Genomic DNA, 25,199 nt, shown 5'->3' on the forward strand with positions numbered 1-25,199 from the left:
GGTAAAAGTTAGGCAAAAGTGATAAAAATAAATAAGTCTAAATAAGTCTATTATATAATAAATATATAAGTCAGATCATAAAATGAGGAACTCAATTCATGAACCAAGCAGCATATATCAAGCACTTTTAGGGAAAAAAAGTATTCTCTAGTTTCTCTTTCAGAGAAATGGGAGAATGCGTTTAGTTAAGTTCCTAATGCTTAGTTAAGTTTAGTTAAGTTCCTGATTTAAAGAAACATAGTTTAGAAACATTGGAAAGTAAGATAAATAAAAAGATAAAAACTTGTGTCATATCTGAAATGAAGCAAAATCTGAAAAAGAGGACTGTTTGGTAAAAGAAACTGTAAAATTGCATCAAGGGAAAATAACAAGGTTTTTTTATAAAAAAAAAAAAGCTGTTTAGTGTTATGTTTAAAAATAGATTTAGTTATTGTTATATTGACTTGTTTTCCACAACATTCGACTGATTTCAAGAGATTTTTGTGATACTGTTCTATCTTCTGATAGAACAGTATCACAAACTGACTTTGGATAGTCTTATCCAAAGTCAATTTTAGCATAAGCATTAGTAGAGGCATATGATGCAAAAAAGCGAGTTTATGCAGGATCAGCCAAAAAAAAAAAAAAAAACCACTTCTATTTCACCCCTCCATTCGTTTGAAATACTTGTCAGCTGAGCCTTAAATTTATTTAGGCTATCAACTTGCACAACAAGGAATGGAAGTCTGTTCCACCAACCAACTACCAGCTGGCTAAAGGCATTTTTCCGCACATCTATCCTACATCTGTCTTTCCTCAATCTCAATTTATGCCCTCTCAGGTGATTATTCTGAGCAAGACGAAGAATCCCATCGGCATTGAGCATGGTCAAACCATTCAAGGCTTTATACACCTCTATCAGATTACCTTGCCGGAGCCTAGTCTCCAGACACTGTAATTTGCAAAACATAAGCCTTTCTTCATAAGAGCAACCCTTTGTTCCATTCACTAATCTTGTTGCAATTCTCTGTACTCGTTCCAGCAGCTCTACATCCTTCTTGAAATAAGGCCTCCAAGCCTGTATACAGTACTCAAGGTTGGCCTGACCATTGCTTTATACAAGGGAATAATCACCTCCTTATCCCTGCTAGAAAAATTCCTGTATATCCTTGACAAGACACCATGAGCTACTCTTGCAGCCCGTCTGCACTGCTCAGAGAACTTCATATCTGCCTACACAATTACCCCCAGGTCCCTTTCATTCTCTACCACTGTCAGTGTAGTACTACAGAGTTGATACATTGCTCTGGGGTTGCTGTTTCCCATATGTAGTACTTTACATTTGTCAATGTTAAACTTCATTTGCTACATCTCAGCCCATCTGCTCAACCTTTCCAGATCCTGTTGCAGCAGCATAGCATCAGTAGTATCCTTAACAACCCTGCCAACCTTTGTATCATCTGCAAACTTGGACATTAAGCTTGATATACCATCATCAATATCATTTATAAATACAGAAAACAATAATGGTTCCAACACTGAACCTTGAGGGACTCCACTAATAACATTAGTCCAAGATGAGCAGTGTCCATTGATTACCACTCTCTGTCTTCTCCCACTCAACCATCCCTTTATCCACAGCAGCAATTTGCCTCCAATGCCACACTGCTCCAATTTGTGCAGCAGTCTTCCATGTGCAACAGTATCAAAAGCCTTTCTAAGATCGAAATATACAATATCAAAGTTATTCCCTGCATCCAGTTCTTTTGTGACTGCATCATAGTATCCAATCAAATTGGTCAGGCAAGACTTTCCCTTAACAAAACCATGCTGTGTCCAAGCTATAACTGAAGTCTTGTCTAGATGATCCTGCAGTGCTTCTTTAACCAGTGCCTCCATTAATTTTTCTGGAACAGAACTTAAACTCACAGGTCTATAATTACTTGTGCCAGCCTTTGATCCTCCTTTGTGAATTGAGGTCATATTTGCACATCTCCAGTCTGTGGGTACCTCCCCTGAGTCCAAGGAAGCTCCCATAATTATGGCTAAGGGTTTGCTTACTTCCTTTGCTGCCTCCTTTAATATAACTGGATAGATCCCATCCACCCCAGGTGCCTTTCTTCTGTTTATCTTCAACAATTTCTCCTCCACTTTACTTTCAGTTATTACAAGATTATCTAGCTTACTGCCAGAGTTGAATACACCTCTGGCATTCCCCTCACTGAATAACTCCTCATATGTGAATGTTGATGCAGAATATTCATTTCGTTTGTTAGCTACCTGAGCAGGATCATCAACAGTTGAACCATTGATATCAAGTGGACCAATCTGATTCATCCCCTTCCTTCTAGAGTTTACATAAGTAAAGAACTCTTTGCTGTTTTTCTTTGCATCCTTTGCCAAGGATCTCTCGTAATCTGCCTTCGCCTGCCTAACCTCCTTTGTAACTTGGTTGCAGATCAGCTTATATCTATCATAGGCTTCCATGTCACCCATTAATTTATATGTATCCCATGCATTTTTCTTCTCTGCCATGTCTCATTAGTTCATCTGACATCCATTTAGGCCTAAACCTTGAACAATATTTCTTAGTTGGTATGTAATGCCTAGTAGCTTCCAAGATAAGTTCTTTGAATGCTTCCCATTTTGAATTTGCTGTTAGTGGGACCAACTAATGACTAACATCATTAGATGGTCCCACTGTATAGAATTTAAATACTGTCTCAGACCATTGTAGTTGCCTTTATGAAAGCAAAAACCCTTCCCTTTACCCCTAATGGTAGTTACCTCTTTGAGTAAACCCCCCTTCAGCACACTGTGATCACTGCCACCTAGTGGTTTCTTTATCTGCAGATTCTTAATGCTACTGATAATCAAGAGTATTACTCCCTCTAGTTGCTTCCCCAACATGCTGATGTAGAAAACAATCATCTAATAAATCCACAAAAGCCTTGCTAGTGTGTGAGTGACCAATCCACAAATTCCAGTCAATATCTGGGAAATTAAAATCCCCCATTATAAGACTCTCTGATTTACTGGCCCACTCTATTTCCCTGTACAGTTTCTTATTATACTCATCAGAGTTATTAGGCCTATAGCACACTTCTACTCTCAAACTGACTCGACACTGCACTGTCCAGTGATGTCGACTGGCTTCACTTCCTTGGATTTTATGTGTTTCTTAACTAATAGCATAACCCCCTCCTCCCTTCCTATCCTGCCTATCCTTTCTGTACACATTGTACTCCCCAAATTCCAGTTCTGCATTCCTTATATCTGTGTGACACCACATCTCAGGTGGCAAGGAGCAGCAGTGCATAGCACACGCTTCTTGATTAGACCGGGGTTCGAGCCCGTCACCACCAAATATGGAGGATGCGGAAAAATCAGGGAATGACCACCGCATATCCCGGAGCAATATGGCCTTAGTTGCTAATGCTCCTAAAAACCAAATAACAACAACAACAACAACACCACATCTCTGATATCCCAACAATATCTGTCTTTGATGTTTTGAGCAATACCTCAAATTCATCAAATTTATTTACCAAACTCCTAGCATTGGTGTACATGCAAATATACATGCACCTGTTCCTATTCTTAGCTACCCTAACACAACCCATGTGTTTACTTGTACCACAATGACTCCCAGTAGTCTCTGAAATATCCTGCATCTTGTTTTCCAGGCTGCTGCTCATTCCAATAGAAGCAGTGCAAGAATCGCTTTCACCTCTGCCAGTGGCTACTGGTAATATATTAGTCCTTGTATCCACCCCCAAGCTAGCAGTTTTCCGACCTACCTAACACTACCTCGATAGCATCAGCAAATACTCTTGCACCTTTTCTATTTAAGTGTATCCTATCCCTGTAGAAGCAGTCTCTCCTGTTAACAAGTACAGACCTGGCTGAAAAAAATTCTACCCCTCGAGCCTTGCACAATCTTTCCAGGGCCGAATTTATCGACAAGGCTCTCATCATATACTCCCTCCTATTTTTTCTAATTATTGTTGTAATATTTTGTTTAAAACAGTGCATATATATTACTGTGATATTTCATTTAAAACTGCAGAAATTACTTAAAAATCAGTGTTGAATCCATAGGTTTTATTTATCTGTGATTATTTTCTTTTATCTTATATAAAGAAATACTGTATTGAAAACAAATTGTAAAATAAATTTGATGTATATAATATTAAATTTACTGTGCTGCTTTAAATATCCTGAATTATTTTAAACACTATTGAAATAAATGCATTGTTGATTATATTTATAACTGAAATACAATTTTAGTTACTGAAAATACTCCATATCACTTTTTTGAGGGAGGGATTTTTTATCATTTACTCACGTACTCATGTTAATGATGATAGCAAAAATTGGTTGGATATTTTTCAGTCTTGATGAATTACTGAGAGCAACACTATGTTTACCTAACATTAACACACAGGTTTAATAGTGTTTTTTCAGCTTAATTCACTCAGTGTTAAAGTTGTATCTTATCATATAACATCATTATACCAAGTGGATAAACAGGGCACTATGATACTGAAACTCAACTTAAAGTACTGATTTGTATATTATATACAGTGCACTAATTAAATAATAAGACTCTGTGCGCTCTGCATTCAGTATTAACGTAAGAGGCCAAAACAGTACATGATTTTATTCCAACGAGAGCAAGTTTAAATTTGTCTGGTCAGTAATTTGTGATTTATGACAGAACGAGTAATAGTAGTTATGTGCATGCCGTCAGAAATTTGAAATGGACAAAGAGCAGTTATAAAATTGTATTATAAATTGGAAAAAAGTGCTACAGAAACTTTTGAAGATTTAAAAAAAGTTTATGCTGATGAATGTTTGTCTCAACCAAGAGTGCTTGAATGGTTTTCTCATTTTTGTAAAGGACATGAGTCATTAGAGCATGATCCCCAATCTGACCGAACACCAGAGATTTTCACAAATATTAGAAAAATTGTGACTGAAGACAGATCAATTTCAACGAGGTTGCTTGCTGAGATAATCGGTAGCAATAAGGAATCTGTACAAGAAATTCTAAAAGAAGATCTGGGTAAGATAGAGGACACCCAGGCTGCAGTGACCGACCAGCTTAAAGTGGTACCAGAAGAGGAGTGTATCTTATCATATAACATCATTATACCAAGTGGATAAACAGATCACTACGATACTGAAACTCAACCTAAAAGACTAATTTGTATATTATACACAATGCACCAATTAAATAATGAAACTCTTAACACAATTAAATAATGTGTTAATTAAATTACAATTAAATAATGTGTTCCAGAAAAGTTTTCAAAACTTGTGTAAAAAATGTAAACAGTGTGTAAGCATCAGAGGTGATTACTTTGAAAATATATAACCTTACTTTTCCATTAATGTTATTCTTTTTTTTTTTTTTTTTTGTAGTAGCGTCAGTCTCGTTATTTAATTGGCACAGTGTGTAGTCAAATCAGCCTTCTGTTTACTACCTTGTTCCATTCCATCTTATTTCCTGTTAGATTTTTAAGCCTAACCAAAGTAAGCTGTCTTACTTCTAATACCTACTTGACATCATCTATCCATCTTCCCTATCGTGTGTTTGGACTTATTACTCTTCATTTTGCTTCAAATATATGTTTTAATATGTTCCTTCTCCCATCTTTTCTACATGCTCATGTGATCTTACATTTGCTTTGCTTATCTTTAATTAAATATTTCTTACTCAAAGGCAGTTTCTTATTTCCTCATTTGTATGGTATTTTTCTTATTTCTTCCACCTGTTCCTGTTATTTCTTACACATCTCTCAGCTTATAATTCAAAGTCGACATGTTGTGAACTGCTAATTTTTTGTTTTTTTATATAATTTCACTTTTACTCCATTTGGTCTGTCTGCACTTCCTACTTTACTAATTCTATCATTTATTTCCATGTCTAATCTTGTATCTTCATTAAAGATTCCTAGTTACACAGAATTGCCTTACCCACTTACCTCAACTGAAGCCTGCAAGCCATTTAAACTTTCTTTCAAACTAGTTCTAAAAGCAGTTGCTACTCTTTCCTTGCATTTTATCTTACTTCTAGAATAAATTAATTTATAACTATTGCAAGCTTTAATTAAAATAATATACAAAAAATTATAATAAAAAACAGTAAGAACATGTATACCAAATAAAAGTGATAAAAACATGTACATAAAGAAGTTTTTGGAACTATATGTAACTTTATAAACTTAAGAAAGAAATGTGGCTTATAATCAATATATATCATGGAGGAATGCATAATCTGTAAACAAGACAGAGACAGGTGACAAGGGAAAACCCCTTGTGAATGATGAATGCTGAGATATCACTGAGTCAGCAAGGTAACAGGTTGTACTACAAGGAGGGGCAGAGTAGATATTTGGTCTAGATTCCGTTCAATTCCCCACAAGCCCAACTTAAGAGATGTGGAGTCTTCTTCTAGTTAGGTTACCATTGCATGATGTAGGAATTATTTTTGACTTAATTTTTGGTTAATTATTGAACTAAAGTTTTTTCAAAGAGTGTGTAAGAACCATCAAATCTGGAGAGTTCTAGAAAGTTGGAAGAATTCTGGCTTAGTATTTTTAAACTTTAAACTAATCAGAGTGATGTGCAAGCTGCTATTGAGATCATAAGCCATTGCATATAGTATATTTAAAAACTTAGTTTTATTGATTTTTTCCTTGTTTTAATTAGAAGTTACCTGCTACCTACATATACGAGGAGCATGAAGGAGTACCCTGCCTGACTTTAATTTGGAAAAATGGTGAAGAAGAGAATCGACAGATTATTATGATGTTAACTATGGTGAAACTCCAGCTATCTGCAGTACCTAATGAGGCTCTCAAATTTAATGTGAGTATTCCTTCATTAATTGTAAAGTAAAAGTAGCAGCAAAGCTGATATAACTTTTAAAGAATTGATGCAGAGTAAAGTTGGCACTAATTAAGCCATATGAATTGTTATGAAATAAATTTTATTGTGGAGAAAGGATTACAGTTTACTGTTAGTTAGCTAAACCTGTACACATCACAACCACTTAACAACTAGCAGTGTGCCTGAATTCAGTGTTCCTAATAAAGAAAGAAAGAAAGTTGGAAAGGTATGCACAAAGGAAAATTTGCTTCAATAGTTACATTATTACATTTTGAAAGTAGTGATAGGAAAACTATACATTTCAAACAGCCCCAATAAGATGCTATAAATGACAGAAATTCAGGCACTCACGTATGCAGAGGAAAAATCACATGTGCTGAATAGAGTAGACAGGGCCACTTAGTCTTCTCCAAAGAGTGTGTGATGTGGGAAAGGGAGAAGCATTTTAGAAATATAAAGTATAGCAACAGGTCACTATCAAAACGCTAAAAACAAACCCCTATATTGCAGAACTTTTAATTGGTGCAAAAGTTGCATATCACTACATCATATATAGAAGTTTCAATGCTACCAAACATCTGTGTAGTAGACTGAGCCAAATCACTCTTCTCAAAGTCTCAACAAGAGCAGCAGCAGCAGAAAAATCAAACACATATGTCTATATTGATTTCATCAGGTCTAAGTATCACACTACAGACCTCCACAAGTTGAAATCCTCTAGGACAGAAATAAAAAACCCAGCCAACAATGCATGAATATCGATGAATGGATTTCTTTAAGTTTTCAGATAGTTGAGGTTGACAGTTTGAAGAAATTCTAAAGTGAACTGAATAGTTACCTACGTGAAGAGGGAAGCACATAATTAGTGGCTGTTTTCTTATCTACTTTTTTATATATCTATAATGTTTTTTAATATCTTTCTTTATATTTTTATAATTTGTAAATTTATTTCTACTTTATTCTTTTGTTATTATTTGACTATTATTCTTTTTTTATTATTTTAATTATTTTTTATTTTTATTATTTTTATTTTTTTTTTTGGCCAGTGCAGCAAATTCCTATATTTTCCTTGCACTATATGACTAATACTAATAGCAAACCCATGTTTTCAAAAAAAAAAAGTTAAAAACAATTAGTATATATAGATGAATACAAAATGGCAGTAAAACAAAAAAAAAAAAAAAAAAAAACTTTGCCACATTGAAATTTTATTTAATGGTTATTACATTTTACATAGTTTTTTAATTTTTTTTTTTTTTTTTTTAATTTTTTGTTCTTCTCTGGTGATATTATTAATAAATTCTCTATATAATTACAATTAATCTAATCAGTTGATTAAGTGGAGTTTTATAGTTGTATTCTACTCTGAAGGACAGGGAAAAGAATAAACTTAGCTTAGAGTTTTGCATTCCTGATCATATGGAAAGTAGACTAAAAATTTCATCTCTTATTGGCTGTAAATTGTTATTTGAGTAGAAGGTAAGACAAAAAAAATTGTGTCCACTTTTATACCTTATTCAGACAACATTAGATGGCCTCAGCAACTGCCCACAAGATGTAACAATTTTAGTGGCTTCCAACATTCCATCTAGATATGTACTGATGCAAACCTCCTTGGAAGCTACTACAGTTAGAATCATGATTGCAATCACCCCAATAGTAGTCTCCATCTATATTCCACAAAACTAAATGTGCTCGTTTTGTGATGTGGAAAGTCATGTAATCCATCTTCCTTTTCCCACAATTTGCATTATAACGGACTTTAATTTGAAACTTTTTGGAGATCAGCCCAAAGATCTAAACAAGAAAGAGTTAGGAATGAAGACATAAGAAAAGCAATGGATGCTCAAATAAACATCATCGACAAAATAGAACAAAAAAGATTAGAATAGTATGGACATGTTATGAGAATGAGGGAAGAGAGATTACCTAAAAAAAAGCAATGGAATGGACACCCCTTAGAAGGAAAAGGAGAGGAAGACTTAGAAGCACATGGATCGAGGGAGTGAGGACGGCTATGGAAAAGAGGAAATTGAAGATTGGAGACTGAGAGGATGGAAAAGAGTGAATTATAAAAAGAAAAAAGTTAGATCGAAGATAACTGTTGATACAATGGAGAAATCCAAAAAAAAAAAAAAAAAAAAAGACTTTAATAAGCATCTCTAATTATGAGACTCCCAACAGCAGCACAAAAGGGCATAGATGATTGAAAAGCTTGTGAAAAAATACTTTAACTCGGTTGAGTAGAGGTGAATACACCCATGTCTTCACCTCAGCACTTGAACTCACTATCTTTTCACCAACCTTCTACCTCTTGTAGAATGTTCAACAATAAAATTTTTTTATAACAGTGATTAACATTCAGCTTCATCTAAATAAATAAGATGCATCAAAAATTGTACAGAGAAAAAATGGAAATTTTTTTTTTTAATGAAAACCCCAAATACAAGAGGAATTAGAACTTGTAGTACTTAGTACCGTGCTTGGGTTGGATGTTGAGAAAACGAAAGAAGATATTTGTTGACATTAGACTTGAACTTCTGTAGGCTGTAATTTTCAGGAAATACATATGAAGGAAGGTTGTTCCAGAAAACTGCAGTTGAATGGATAAACGAGGAAGTTGAAAAAGTGGTTCTGTGAGTTTGAAGTTGGACAGTAAATGGATGTTGGCTGGTGATGGCACGTGTTCAGACAGTTTTGAAAGAGAGATCAGGAATTATAGAAGCTAATTCAGAACCAGTGCCCATGGAAATATCTGTAGAAAAGGCATGCAGCAGAAACAGTATGTCTATGAGACAGCGAGTGGAGAGACTCTGTTAGAGATGAGTCGTTAATTAACCTAACTGCCCTCTTCTGAATGGAATCTAGAAGCCTGAGAGAAGTTTTGGGGGCACCACCCCAGATTCCATGGTAGGGCAGATTTGCGATTTGTACAGAGTGAACAGCTGTTTGGAAGAAAAGTAACGCTGAGAAAGAAAAAGAAAATCAAGTTTTTTAGATGCAGAGGAAGCAATATTTGTAATGTGCTTGTGCCAAGAGAGATTAGAAGTCAGGATAATCCCCAAAAGAGATATATCATCTTGCTGTGGCATTCTCAAGAAATAAAATAACTTTTCTATTCTGGCAAGTCATTCTTTTGTCCAGCTGGGTCAGCCCCTCTGCAAAGATGACTTAAAACATATAACTCATAAAACATGCAATCAATAGTACACTGAAAGAAGGTATAAATTAAAGTTAGTAAATGGGCCCGAGTTAATGGATTCTGACTCCTGGTTGGAGACTGGCATGTACTGAAGGAAACTTGAAATATGAAAGATTATCTCAATTTAACAATTCCTCATAACAGTGCTGAGTATGAGAGGGTAGGATATTCAGCCAAGTGAGAAAAAAAAAGAATTTCAGCTCACTTTCTGTTAAAACTGGAATACAGCAAGGCAGAGTTTGCATCTTTCTTTGATGCAATTGTAGTCAATTAATGCCTAACATACAGAAATCCACAAACAGAAAAGTCCTATGCATATGTACTGGTAAATAATCCTCTGGCTCTATTTTAATATAAAATGCATATCATGTCAATGAATAATTTTAATTTCAACTCCAAAGTCTGGATTTAAAAAAATAAATAATTAACTGCTCTCCTGCTTTTTGAAAGTTAGAGGCTGACACTTATGCTTAAATGCAAAAAAAATTCTTTCTACATTAAATTTCATATCACAGAAGCAAGGTTCTGTAAAACCAACCCCTGTCATGCAATTTGTATGAATCAAGAAAAATAAAAGTTGTGTTTTAAAGCAAGAGGAAGATGTTAATGGCAAGTTTCACTGCCACATTCTTCATGTAATTTATTAAAGAACTTTGTTTTCTTAAAGTTAATATTGAATAATGAAATATGTTAAATGCAAATTTATTCAGGTTAGTTTCTTTTATTATAAAGTTGGGCATTCTTTACCACAGGAATACAAAAATTTTTTTTTTTTTTTTTTTTTCCCCCCTTGAAATATGATAACTATTGGAAAAGATGTCAGTTTTATTGTGTACTATACTTATTCAATATGATTAAAGAGGCCTGTGCACTCTGGATTCATTATTAATATCAAATTACTGTTGCTCAGAGCGAAATGAATACAAAAATAGATTGTGACAAGTTTAATAATTGGAAAATATACATATATTTTCCTTTTTTTTTTTTTTTTAATTAAAAAAAATTTTTTTTTTTTTTTTTTGTATGTATCTAATCTAATATATGTATATTTTCCTATTATTAAACTTTTCACAATATATTTTTGTATCCATTTCGCTCTGAGCAACAGTAATTTGATATTAATACTTATTCAATGTAAAAGAAATAGAAACAACATTAATCTTTAGCAAATGGAAACAGATTTGCTAGTGAGAAGTCTGCTGGAGTTGAATGGAATATTTGGGGCTATTTTCTTTAATAAAATAAAATTAAAAAGTTAAAACGATGATTAGGGCAAACTTTTTTTTTTTTTCTGTAGTGAAACATAGATTCACCAGTTTAGTTCAATTAAGAAATGTTCATCTCTTCCATTTTTGAAAAAAAAAAAATTTTTTTTTTTACCTTCCTCTAGGCCATCCTGAAAAGTCCATTTGATGCCAGTACTTAAATGTAAATGGAAATGAACTATTTTAGGTAAATTTTTTCATCCTGATATGTTTATTTTATTTTTACTTTACACTTAATAATTTTATTTATGATAATACTGCAGCCATTTCTTGTCTTATGCACTTTTTATTTATGCATTTCTGATACAATAATATGTCAACAATATGTTTAGGTTGCCTTGTTGTTGCTAAAGGTCATGCAGGACCTTTAGCAACAAAGCACATGGCAGATGTAGGTCAGTGCTTGACTCAGCACCAAGAATAATATCATGTACCACATATGGTGCTGAAGATCATACCAATCAGGACTGTACAGCTCAGTGCCCAAAATGCTTTAACTGTAGAGGTGACCACTCTGCCTGCTCTAGAGACTGCAAAAAAATAGAAGAGAGAAAAGAAGAATACAAAAATATGAGGCAGATAACCATTCCACCAATTCAGTTCATGTCAGGATGAGCATATCACTTGTTCACTGTTTAACACCAACAGAAACCAATGCAAGTAGTAAACACCCCAATCTCAGTTCCAGTGAATGTTGATAATACAAAAGACTACATCATAACTGTTTATGGGTGGGGAGGGGAGGGGAGGTGGTTGAAATTTGTAAAAATAAAATTCATAAAAAGAAGTGAAAAAGAATAAAAATGTAAAGAATTTTCTCTACTGGAACCCTATCTTGTTAGGAACCACAAGGCCCCAGTGAACAAAAGAACTTAAAAGACAAAGCATTTCAACATTTTACCAAAATCTAAGTAAATTATGTCAAACTTAGTCTTTGCATCTGGTTACTTTGTGATAAACTTATAGTATCTAATCATATTGATCAGGAATGAACCCTCTGCTTAATCTGTCAGTGGTCATGCAGGACCTTGATAGGTCTCTCTCCAAAACAACTATTTCACATTAATTGTTGGTTCAAGGTTAATTATTGAAACTCTCAGTACCTTCCTAAAGGTAGATAAAGTTTTATTTGAGCTGTTTGAGAAGTGAGCAATTATTGAAGTTACATGTGTAACTTCAATAATTGCTCACTCCAATGCAGCCATTTTTGTTACTTGTAATAGTATCATAATCCATTTAGTAAAAGATCAAGAATTGAGATACTTTAAGCAGAATTCAAAAAAAAAAAAAAACTTTTTTTATAGAAATTAAACACAAATTGTCAGGTGTTATTCGAAGGTTTATTTTATGATCAGGGGTGTGACTCACAAATCCATGCTTATAGCTCATATAGGATCAATCTTGTATTACCTAGCATTAGCATTAGTAAAGGCATATGATGCAAAAAAGCGAGTTTATGCAGGATCAGCCAAAAAAAAAAAAAAAAAATCAAAAAAAAATCATCAATATCATTAATAAATACAGAAAACAACAATGAACGCAACACTGAACCCTGGGGGAATCCACTAATAACATTAGTTCACATGTTTACCACTCTATCTTCTCCCACTCAACTATCCCTTTATCGATAGCAGCAATTTGGCTCCAATGCGACACTGCTCCAATTTGTGCAGCAGTCTTTCATGTGCAAGAGTATCAAAAGCCTTTTTAAGATCCAAATATATGATATCAAAATTACTCTTTGCATCCAGTTCCTTTGTGACCACATCATAGTATACAATCAAATTGGTCAGACAAAACTTCCCCTTAACAAACCCATGCTGTGTCCAAGCTATATCTGAAGTCTTGTCTAGATGATTCTGCAGTGCTTCTTTAACCAGTGTCTCCATTAATTTCCCTGGAACAATTTCTCCTCTACTTTGCTCTCAGTTACCTCTTGAAGTAAATCCCACTTCAGCACACTGTGAACGCCACCTAGTGGTTCCTTTATCTGCACATTCTTAATGCATGAAGAATCACTACTGATAATCAGATCAAGAGTATTAATCCCCCTAGTTGCCTCCCAAACGTGCTGCTGTAGAAAACAATAAATCCCCAAAAGCCTTGCTAGTGTGTGTGAGTGACCAACCCACAAATTCCAGTCAATATCTGGGAAATTAAAATCCCCCATTATAAGACACTCTGATTTACTGGCCACTCTATTTCCCTGTACAGTTTCTTATTATACTCATCAGAGTCATTTGGCCTATAACACACTCTTACTCTCAATTTTGCTTTCCCAGTGCTTATGTCACACCAAACTGACTGACACTGCTCTGTCCACCCATGTCGACTGGCTATTCTTCCTTGGATTTTATGTTTCTTAACTAATAGTATAACCCCTCCTCCCTTCCTATCCTGTCTATCCTAGCTGTACACATTGTACTCCCCAAATTCCATTTCTTCATTCCTTATATCTGTGTGACAACATTTCTCTGATTCCCCACAATATCTGCCTTTGATGTTTTGACCAACAGCTCAAATTCATCAAATTTATTTACCAAATTTCTATTTCTATTTCTTCTATTTCTCTATTTCTCTGAACAGTTGTACAGAGAAATAGAGTGGGCTAGTAAATCAGAATGTCTTATAATGGGGGATTTTAACTTCCCAGATATTGACTGGAACTCGTGGGTTGGTCACTCACACACTAGTCAGACTTTTATGGATTTATTGGATGATTCTTTTCTGCAGCAGGATGTTCGAGAGGCAACCAAAGAGGGTAATATTCTTGATCTGGTTATCAGCAGTGATCAATCATGTATTAAGAATTTGCAGATAAAGGAACCACTAGGTGGCAGTGATCATAGTGTACTGATGTGGGATTTACTTAAAGATATAATTACCATCGGGGGTAAAGGAAAGGGTTTTTGCTTCCGTAAAGGTGAGTACAGTGGTCTCAGACAGTTTTTAAATTTTGTACAGTGGGATCAACGGACGATGTTACCAACAGTAAATTCTAAGTGGGAAACATTCAAGGAATTAATTGTGGATGCTACTAAAAGTTTCATACCTATTAAGAAATATTGTTCAAGGTGTAGGCCTAAATCATTATCAAATGAATTAATGAGACTCATGACAGAGAAGAAAAATGCATGGGATGCATATAAATTATCAAGCGACTCGGCAGATATGAGCTAGTCAGTATTCAGGTCACAAAGGAGGTTAGGCAGGCGAAGGCAGATTACAAGAAATCTTTGGCAAAAGATGCTAAGAAAAAAAAAGCAAGGATTTCTTTACTTATATAAACTCTAAAAGGAAGGGGATAAACCTGATTGGTCCACTTCATATCGATGGTTCGACTGTTGATGATCCTGCTCAGATAGCAAACAAACTGAATGAGTATTTTGCATCTACATTCACACATGAGGAGTTATTAAGGTTTGAAAATGCCACAAGGTTATCAAATTGTAACAGGGTGCTTAATGATTTTGTAATAACTGATAACAAAGTGGGGGGGAAAATTGTTGAAGTTAAACATAAGAAAGGCACCTGGGGTGAATGGGATCTATCCAGTTATATTAAAGGAGGCTGCAAAGCAACTAAGCAAACCCTTAGCCATAATTATGAGAGCATCCTTGGACTCAGGAGAGGTCCCCACAGACTGGAGATGTGCGAATGTATCCTCAATTCACAAAGGGGGATCGAAGGGTGACACGAGTAATTACAGACCAGTTAGTTTAACTTCTGTTCCGGGTAAAATAATGGAGTTACTGGTTAAAGATGCATTGCAGGATCATCTAGACAAGACTGCAGCAATAATTCAGAAACAGCATGGGTTTGTTAAGGGAAAGTCTTGTCTGACAAATTTGATAGGATATTATCATGTGGTTACAAAGGAAGTGGATGCAAAAAATAATTTTGATGATATATATTTGGATTTCAGGAAAGCTTTTGACACTGTTGCGCATGGAAGACTTTTGTACAAATTGGAGTAGAATGGTATTAAGGGTAAGTTGCTACAATGGATAAAAGGATGGTTGAGTGGGAGAAGACAGAGGGTGGTAATCAATGGGTGCTGCTCTTCATGGACTAATGTTATTAGTAGAGTCCCACAGGGTTCGGTGTTGGGTCCTCTGTTGTTTTGTATATTTATCAATGATATTGATGAAAGTATATCAGGCTTAGTGTCAAAGTTTGCAGATGATACAAAGGTTGGCAGGGTTGTTAATGACAGTAATGGCAGTGTGCTACTGCAACAGGATCTAGATAATTTGGGCAGATGGGCTAAGAAGTAGCAACTGAAGTTTAACCTTGACAAATGCAAAGTACTGCATATGGGTAGAAGTAACCCGAGAGAAAAGTACCAACTGTGTGGTATTACACTTAAGGTGGTAGAAAATGAGCAATGCAAACAAGCTGCCAGGGCAGTCATGGGGTTTTGTCAATGATATATAGGAATTTTGTTAGCAGGGAAAAGGAAGTGATTGTCCCTCTGTATAAGGCAATGGTCAGGCCACATTGAGTACTGCATACAGCGTCTGGAGGCCTCATTTTTGGAAGGATGTAGATTTCCTTGAGCTAGATTTGCTACAGAGAAGGACAACAAGATTGGTGAGAGGAATGAAGGGATCCTCTTACCAAGAGAGGCTTAAGTTCTGCAAATTGAAGTGGCTGTAGACTAGGCACCTGCGCGGTGATCTGATTGAGGTGTATAAGGCCTTGAATGGGTTGAGCATGCTGAATTCTGATGGGATCCTTCCACTTATTCAGATTACGAACCTAAGGGGGCATAAATTCAAATTAAGAAAAGACAAATGTAGAATAGATGTGCGGAAATTTTCCTTTAGCCAGCGGGTGGTTAATTGCTGGAACAAACTTCCATCTGTCATTGCGGAAGTTGATAGGTTGAATAAATTTAAGGCGGAACTGGACAGGCATTTGGAGGGAATGGTGTGATTTTTTTTTTAGCTGATGCTGCATAAGCTCATACACTTGCTTTCTTGCATCACATGCCACTACTAGTAGTACTAGTACTACTCTCAATTTTGCTTTCCCAGTGCTTATGTCACACCAAGCTCACTCGACACTGCTCTGTCCACCCAAGTTGACTGGCTATTCTTCCTTGGATTTTGTGTTTCTTAACTAATAGTATAACCCCTTCCCCCTTCCTATCCTGTCTGTCCTAGTTGTAGACATTTTACTCCCCAAATTCCATTTCTGCATTCCTTATATCTGCCGACCGGGCTAGCTGGGTGGGTAAAGTGCCTGCCTGGCAACCCAAAGGTCGCGGGTTCGAATCCCGCCTCGGGCTTGGATCAAAGTACTGCAAAAACCTTGGGAGGTGCACTATGGCCACAGAAGCCGATGCGCCAACAACTACAAAAAAAAAAAAAAAATTCCTTATATCTGTGTGATGCCATTTCTCTGATATCCCCACAATATCTGCCTTTGATGTTTTGACCAACAGCTCAAATTCATCAAATTTATTTACCAAACTCCTAACTTTGGAGTACACGCAAGTATACATGACCTGTTTCTATTCTTAGCTACCCTAACACAGCCCATATATTTACTTGTTACACATTGACTCCCAGACTCTAAAAGCCCCCGTAATTTGTTTTCCAAGCTGCTGCTTATTCCAATAGAAGCAGTACAAGACTTCTTTTAACTGTGGACTCCATAATTTTCCTTGCCCAAAATCAAACATACAACTGTAATTAAACACTCTCCAACTTTTGAACCTTTTTTTAATGGGTGAAACATTGCACATCCTAAGTTGGTAGAGACTTCAAATAACAAAGACTGAGTGAACAATCTTCCATTCAGAAATTCTCAGAACCATTCTTTGAATGAGTTTTATGAGGTTCTAATTTTTTTATGTTTTGCAAAATTAAACTTTCTTTTTTTGTATTATTTTTATAGCTTCTAGTATTAGTTTTACCTCTCTACTCTGTGAGGTAAAACTAATACTAGAAGCTATAAAAGTACCATTTTGTTGTACCATGTGGATGGCATAATTTTTATTATTATATATATATTTTTTTTTTCCTAGGAAAAAATCAGTTGTATGATAAACATTTCTTGCTATTCTGGCTCCATTTATATTTTTATTTTCCTTTTTTTGTTAAGAAATATTAACTTTTTTTAACTTCTTCCTAATGTTTTTTATTAATTTAATTGCATTTTTTAATAATTTTGAGCAATTTTAATAAGTATTGGGACAAAAGCTGCAATTTCAGAACTGCCTGAATGTTCTGAAATTGCAGATTTTCTAATATTACTAAAATTTGTATGTGATTGACTAAACTGTATGGTATTTAGTGTAGTGTCACACAATAGTTAGTGTCAATTTGCAAAGTAATTTATGAATTTTATTATATAATAATTACAACTGAATAGTAACAATACATTAAATACTAAAGCAGTCATTACCATATATATTTTATAGAACATCATGCAGCCAGTTGAAATTAGTTAAAAGTGGAATGTGAGCATGTATTATGTAAACAATGTAGGCATGTGTTGGCAAATCATTGTGAGTGAACTGCTTTGGTTAATGTGTGTGTGTCAGTACGGGGCTCTATATATTACTATAAATTGTGCAAAAAAAAAAAAGGTGGCTAGAAAACAGATCACTGTTACTTCAACATATTGACATAATAAACACATTCCAACAGTCTCTCACAGACAAAGGAAATTTAATTTTTATATGTGCCAATATTCCTTTAAACAAGTTGAAACCAAAATTTCACAGATTTTTGGAAAAATATACTTGTACTTCCATACCTAATGAATCCACATTGCAAAAAAATTACTTAGTTCATACTACAAAGAAACAGTGGAGAAAATATGAAGATAGACAAGGGCATTTGAAAAATATGTGGTCTGCGTATGAAAGGTTAGTGGTATGCTGTTAAAAATTTTATACTTAATGCATAATAACACTCCAGATAGTAACCCACATGCAGTTTCTTATAACATCTTTTTTTTAATTAGAGGTTGTGAAGTCATCAAAGTTGTGTGAATGAGGAGTGATGTACAAAATCAGCTACCATGCTGATTTTGTGCATCATTCCTGTTTTCCCAAATATTGGGAAAACAGGAACTAATGCCAAAGGCAATTTGTGAGGATATGGGTACAAAATTGGGAAATACACCCCTTTCTATTCCATGGTTAAGAAGTGAGCAGAAGAATTTAAACAAGGGGAGAGGCTGGAAAATGGCCCACACTGTGGAATAATTACATCTTCCATCACTCCAGAAGTTGTTGACAGTGTGCATGATTTGGTGATAAGTGATCAATGAGTGACAATTTTGTACATTACCAGCATCTCTTGGGCATTTCCTTTGAATGTGTGTTCCACATAATAACAGGTTTCCACTGTGATAAAGATATCAGCATGATGGATCCTAAAGTTGTTGGCAGCAGCTCAAAAGCACACAACTCTTGTGTGCAAGTGAACATTTGCATCATTTTCAAGCAGATCCAGCAAATTTCCTTGCAAGATTTGTGATCATGGATGAGATGTGGATCCATCACTTTCAGCCAAAGACAAACAAGCAGTCCAAACAGTGGAAACATAGCTCTTCTTCCCTCCAAAGAATGCCAACTAGATTCCTTCTGTTGGTGAGGTGATGGCATCAGCTTTTTGGAATGCTGATGAATTGTTGCTTCTGGCTTCAGAAAAGTCAATAGTCGTAGGGGCATATTGCACAGGCCTTGTGAGCCATTTGCATGAAAACATCAAAGACAAATGCAGAGGAAATCTCGGCAAAGGAGTCTTGTTTCACATGGACAACGTACCTGCTCACCAATTTGTCATTGCCATGACTGCACTGCATGTGTGACGTTTTGAAATCTTGGTCCATCCCCCATATTCATCATCAGAATTTCACCTGTTTCCTAATTTGAAAAAATACCTAGCTAACATCCATTTTTCCCCTGACACTGACAGAATTGCTATACTGGATGCATTCGTGGAGGCCCAAGAGAAAACCTTCTTCGTGGCTGGAATCAGTGCATTGTAGCTTCAGTGGCAAAGGGGACTACATTGAAAAGTAACATGCTACCAGATTCCTCATATAAACCCTTCATACTCAAGCCACAAACTTTTAAAACTCCCCTCATAAGATGAAAAGAATAGTAAAAGGGGTGAAGTTTTTTTTGTTAGTTAATGAAACAATTGACACAGTGTTGATTTGTGGTGAATGTGGTGATTAGAACCTTAGAAAGCCGAAAATCTCAGATGCATATCTGTTTTAATAACAAATTTTGGACAAAGTCAGCCACACAATAATCTGGAAACTGTTAGACAATTCTTTGTTTTTGCTATAGCCAAGAGTTCAGCACAATGACATTCTCCTTTTTTTTTTTCTTTTTTTTTTAGATGTTGCTCCATATGATTAAAGCAGCCCCTGCAATAAAAGCATTGTGTTATAAAATTATACATGTGATTTATCTTGTTTATACAACTTGTAGAGAGCCCAGCTTTTTTCCTGATCCAGAGTGTAACATATAACACCCTCTTGACACATGAATGTGTACACACAGAAAAATCATCAGGATAATTAACACTTTTAAGATGCGATATTCAATAGCTTATGTTAACAAAGTACATCAGAGAGCAACTAAAACAGAGATAAAAAGTAATATACAACAGGCATCAATATAGATGTGATATGCTAGTAAAATAGATGTGATTTGGCGGTTTTTCAGTCAATTAGTGCATAACACAACTCTTGACCAAAGTTCAGTGATATACAGCATCATATTAATTAACAGCTACTTGTATAACACTCTCCAGTTGAATTGTATGGAGTATCACATTTTCAAAATCAGTTTTGTGCAGTTATTAGTTACTTTTTATATATATATATATATTGGATTAATTTGATTTAGCTAAGTAAATTTTTATATGGAGTTTCCATATTCCATAATAAAACTTTTTAAGCCAGTTATGTTTTTTCTTGTGAGAGATTACCTACCACATTTTTCCTCCACACCATAAATTCATTAGGCAGCCTTGCCTTCTAGAATTTGATGCATCATAGTAATGCTTTAATCCTCTATAAACTGTCAGTACTGACTATAAATAACTTTCAAACCATGAAATGTTTTCATACAATTTGCTCTCATTCTGCAAAAATTTAACAGATCAAACCTTACTTTTCTGTGACAGCCTCTTTTGTTTTGTAAACCATTACAAAAGTAGAGGATGCCTTAATGATTACTGTGATAATTACCTTCACTGCCATAGACTATACATGAATATATGTAGAAACCTCTTGTGAAGATAACTGTTTCACCTTCTTGACTGACCCTTCAAACATGTGGATTCAGAAGAGGATAGTGTCTTGTGATGATGTAATATTTTTATATTTTAATTTAACAAAGGAAAGAAAATTATTTCTGTGATATTACATGTCAAATTCTTATATTTTCGATATTGATTTTTCAGATAATATATACAGTTGCTTCTCAGTTCCTGTAAATAGAACATCAATTATAGGCAAATTTTAGGAAATGCTGCAATGAAATAACTTTGTTTGATAAGATACAATGCCTGCAGTGTCTTGAAAACAAAGTATTTTTCAAATTGTGCTAGAACTTGTTCACTGTAAATCGAAATAGTTTGTAAATTTTACATGTGATGGTATTAAATGTTAGCTTTCTTGTAATAAACATTTTGTGTAAAAAATTTTTGAGATAATCTGGGACCTTTTTGCTCATTTTTAGGTCAGGTATTTAAAAATTGAAAAATTTCATTAAGATTTGTAAATAATTCTCTCTCTCTCTCTGTCTCTGTGCCAGAAATATTCTTTTCAGGCTGTAATAATCAGAAGTGGTGCACTTCATAGAGATCCACTTTAAAACTTTTTTTTTTTTTTTTTTTTTTTGAATAGCCATTAATGGCTAATTAATACTGTATCCAATGCTGCTCTAACTGATATTAAAAGTTCATCCAATAAAGGGACTATTCTTTCTTCATAGTTTCCTATATAGGGTTTGAAATGACAAAATGTAGAACAGTTGTGATGAGATGATACATTGCCTGTATGCTGTCTCATGAACTTTGTTGCTGTTGTAATTTTATGAAGTGCAGCAAACTCTGCTGTTTTTATGGATTGAGAACAATAATGAGGTTGTCCTTAACCATTAAGTGCCTCGTAAAAGTTAAGAATCCACCTGAATGAATCATCCTAATAGGAATTAATGTTGTAACGTACCTTTCTAGCAACCTGAAATACTTAATTTTATTTAGATTTACTGTCTTCCTGTATTCAATAGTATCTTCTCTAACCTTTCTCAATATTAAAACATGACTATAATTAGCAGGTACTTAGATTCCTGCAGTGATCATGCTAGCCACAGCAAATACCATTTTGTTAGAGGCAATGTTAAATAAGCTACAGGTTCTATATAATTAATATTATTTGCAAAATAAATATATATATATATTATTTAAACTAAATGAAAGGTGATTAAATTTTCAATTCAATTGTCAAAAAAATCGGATTTGATCTGGAAAGGTTTTAATAATGTACAGATTTTATGAGATTTTAGATACATAAAAGTATCTTCAATTTTCTGAGAATATATATAATAAAGTGTTAATTTTCGTCTGTGTAATTTGAATGGAACTGTCAACAGATTTCTCTCTCTCTCTCACATACACACACATCACAAGATACAGTATAATTTCCATTTAGCAAAACTTTTTTAATCCTGCACTAAGCATGAATTATCTACTAAATATATGCTCTGTAGCAGTCTTTATAATTTTAAATGTGTGATTTTATCAGTAAAAATTTAAATAGTAGAAACTTGGAGAAATATATTGTATAATTTTTCTGGAATTTCTCCTAGTCAAAAATTAATAAAGCCAAATTGCTTTTTCAATGCCATTCTACTGATATGCCAAAGGCTCACAAACTTGTAATGTTCTCTTTTTAAAAAAAAGTGAATAAATAATTGCTTCTGTGTAATTCTTTGTTTTCTTCTTGAAAATTAATGAAAACTAATGCTAAATTCAGTTTACTAGAAATTATGCTAGTATTCCCCATGTATTTTTTCACACCTACCAGTTTTTACAAAATGTGTGATGACACTCTGATCCATAGATTCTAATAGTGCACTTATATTTGGCAGCGTAAAATTATGTTTGTTTAACTTTGACTTCAAACAATTCTAGTCCTTGTGAGTGCCCTGGAGCATTATCTTAACATTTTGCAAGGTTTGAAATATATTTGATACATTCACTAACAGCTGAGAAAAAATAATCCACAAACAATTCTCAAAAAACCTGTAGCCTTCTGATGCACTAACTAGTGGTCTGAGTTTAAAATCTGCATAGTTCCCTCCTATCAAAAATACCCAGGTCATTCAGAATTAAAACCACAAAACCAACATAAGTGCATATTATGCAAAATCTGATGATAACCTTATGTCAGGTTATTGATCAAAATCTGCTGGCAACACCTTTGTGCCCATGTGGCAGTATCCATCCATGCATGCATGTACAAAAGTACAGTGCAACCTGTAGCCCTTTTAATGCAGAAGTAATAAAAGCTGCTGAGATTTATCACTAAATATTGGCACAGTATGGTGAAGTATGCATAAGTCAAAGGCAAGTCTCCCAGATTGAAAAGACCTGAGTTTGAATGCCGTCAATAATGCAAGAAGTTTTTACGTGTCTTTTTCCTAATTTGGTTGAGTTAATTGGTCTCAGGTGAGGGTAGCATTGTTTTTTTCTCAGAAACTCAGGTTTCCTGTCCAGAAAACAAATCAACTAGAGAACACACAATGTGCTCCGATGAACCAAAACCTTATGACCACCTATCTAATATGATGTTGATCTTCCACGTGCAGACAAAACAGCTTGTACCCTGTGAAGCATGGACACTGCAAGATTTCTGTGTGTCTTGTGGTATCTGGTACCAACACATAACCAGCAGATCCTTTAACTCCTGTAAGGTCCGTGGTTGAGATGCCGCAGATTGGAGTTGCTGTTCCAACACAAACCACAGATGCTCAATGGGATTGATGTCTGTGGAATTTGGAAGCCAGGCCAATACCTGGAAACCTTCCTCATGTTCCACGAACCAGTCTCGAACAATCCGGGTAGTGTGGCATGGCGCATTATCCTGCTGAAAGATGGCACTTCCAGAGGGGAAGACCCTTGCCATGAAAGGGTGTACTTGGTCAGCAGTGATGTTTAGGTAGGTAGTAGACGTCAGAGTTCCCGGCATATGGATGACTAGACCCAGAGTATACCAGCAGAACATTGGCCCAAAGCATGACACAACACCACCAGCTTGGCTTCGTCCCATGGTACATCTCAAGCACCATCACTTCCCCAGGTAAACAATGCACACGTACCCGGCTGTCTACATGGTGCAAGAGGAAACTTAATTCGTTGGACCAGACAACCCCCCTCGACGTGGGCACCTGTACGTGGTGAGGGGACCTCCCAGTGACGCTGCTGGACTTCCAGACTAGCATCACTGGGATCCAACGCCCACAGCCCAGGTTCCAGGCTTACATCAATGGAATCCGGCGTGTTTGCCGTGCGCTGCGACCCGTGGAAATTCGGAAAGGGGGATCCTGGTGGTTGAGGGGCCCAGCTTCAATACACCACTTTGGCCCCTGCTTCGACAAGACGGGTGGTCCTGGAAGGCCCGGCTAGGATCAATCGGCTAGTAGGCTCGCCTGCGAGGGTCAACCGTGACAATGCCACGCCCCTACCCTCATGGTCCGAGGGACAGGATTCAGGCTGGCGGCGGTGCGGGTATAGTGTCTGGGTAGCCCTGGCGTCCCACTCCCGAGCGCATTTATTGCATGCCGGGTAGTGGGCGTCCCTTTGGGCTCCGTGGTGGGTGGGGAGCCCGGGCACTGAACCATATTAAAAACTCTATGAATCCTGATAAACTTACTTCTTCAGGGGCCCCAACCCGGTCCCTATCTGAAAACATAGACGGAGAGGCAGATAATATTATTGCGACAAAGAGGCAGTGAACTGAAACATCATCATCAGGGCCTGTCCCAAGATTTCTAATAATACATTCCACCAGTGAAAAACCGATTGGAAAATGTCGCCCTTTTTTATTCAAAAAGGGTTATATGGGTTAGTAGGTTCACCCAAATCGGTTAAGAGGCTCCGTTCTGGAGACCTTTTAATTGAATCTAAAAATGACAGGCAATCTGAACATCTACTCCGAGTAACATCAATCGGAGGAATCCCTATAACAGTGACACCACACAGAACACTCAATTCATCGAGAGGTGTCATTTCAGAGTGGGACCTTCTCGACGTCACCGAGGAGGAAATCTGCTCCGAATTAAAACCACAGGGAGTCATTGCCGTCAAGAGAATCACTGCGCGAAGGGATGGAAAAATTGTTAAAACCAGGAGCGTTATCCTGACTTTTAACTCTCCTAAACCTCCTGACGAGATTAAAGCTGGATACATCAACTGTTCAGTGCGTCCATACGTTCCGAACCCTCTACGGTGCTTTAAATGCCAGAAGTATGGACATTCTCAAATGGCTTGCCGTGGAGTCCTTGCATGCGCTCGATGCGGTGCAAAGGACCACGAAACAACAGCATGTTCAGCCGTAAAACCCACCTGTATTAACTGTGAAGGCGAACACCCGGCCTATTCACGAGCATGCCAGAGGTGGAAAGAAGAAAAAGAAATTCAATGGCTGAAGACAGAGCTAAATATATCATACCAGGAGGCAAGGAAATCGGTCAAACCCCTGAATATCAACAAACCTACCTACGCCCAGAAGGTAGGGAGATGTTCCGTCGGAACTCAGACGGACATGACCATTCCTCCAAAGGAGTCTTTCACTCCCATCGCGCGGTATCTATT

General features: G+C 35.8%; 1 protein-coding gene across 4 annotated transcripts in view; it reads left to right on the forward strand.

The window, feature by feature from the left end:
• Window positions 1–21,012, forward strand: part of Dis3l2 (Dis3 like 3'-5' exoribonuclease 2) — a 440,068-nt gene extending 419,056 nt beyond the window's left edge. For all 4 annotated transcript variants that reach the window (XM_090373977.1, XM_090373976.1, XM_090373978.1 and 1 more), the window contains 3 exons: window positions 6,697–6,855; window positions 11,469–11,530; window positions 20,784–21,012. In XM_090373977.1, coding sequence (XP_090230103.1) covers window positions 6,697–6,855; window positions 11,469–11,504 — 195 coding nt within the window. In that variant the 3' untranslated portion in view covers window positions 11,505–11,530; window positions 20,784–21,012. The remainder of the gene's footprint in view (window positions 1–6,696; window positions 6,856–11,468; window positions 11,531–20,783) is intronic.
• Window positions 21,013–25,199: the final 4,187 nt, after the last annotated feature.

Source organism: Mastigoproctus giganteus, chromosome 5, assembly GCF_048544385.1.
Source record: "Mastigoproctus giganteus isolate SK-2022 chromosome 5, ASM4854438v1, whole genome shotgun sequence".
Lineage (NCBI taxonomy): Eukaryota > Metazoa > Arthropoda > Arachnida > Uropygi > Thelyphonidae > Mastigoproctus > Mastigoproctus giganteus.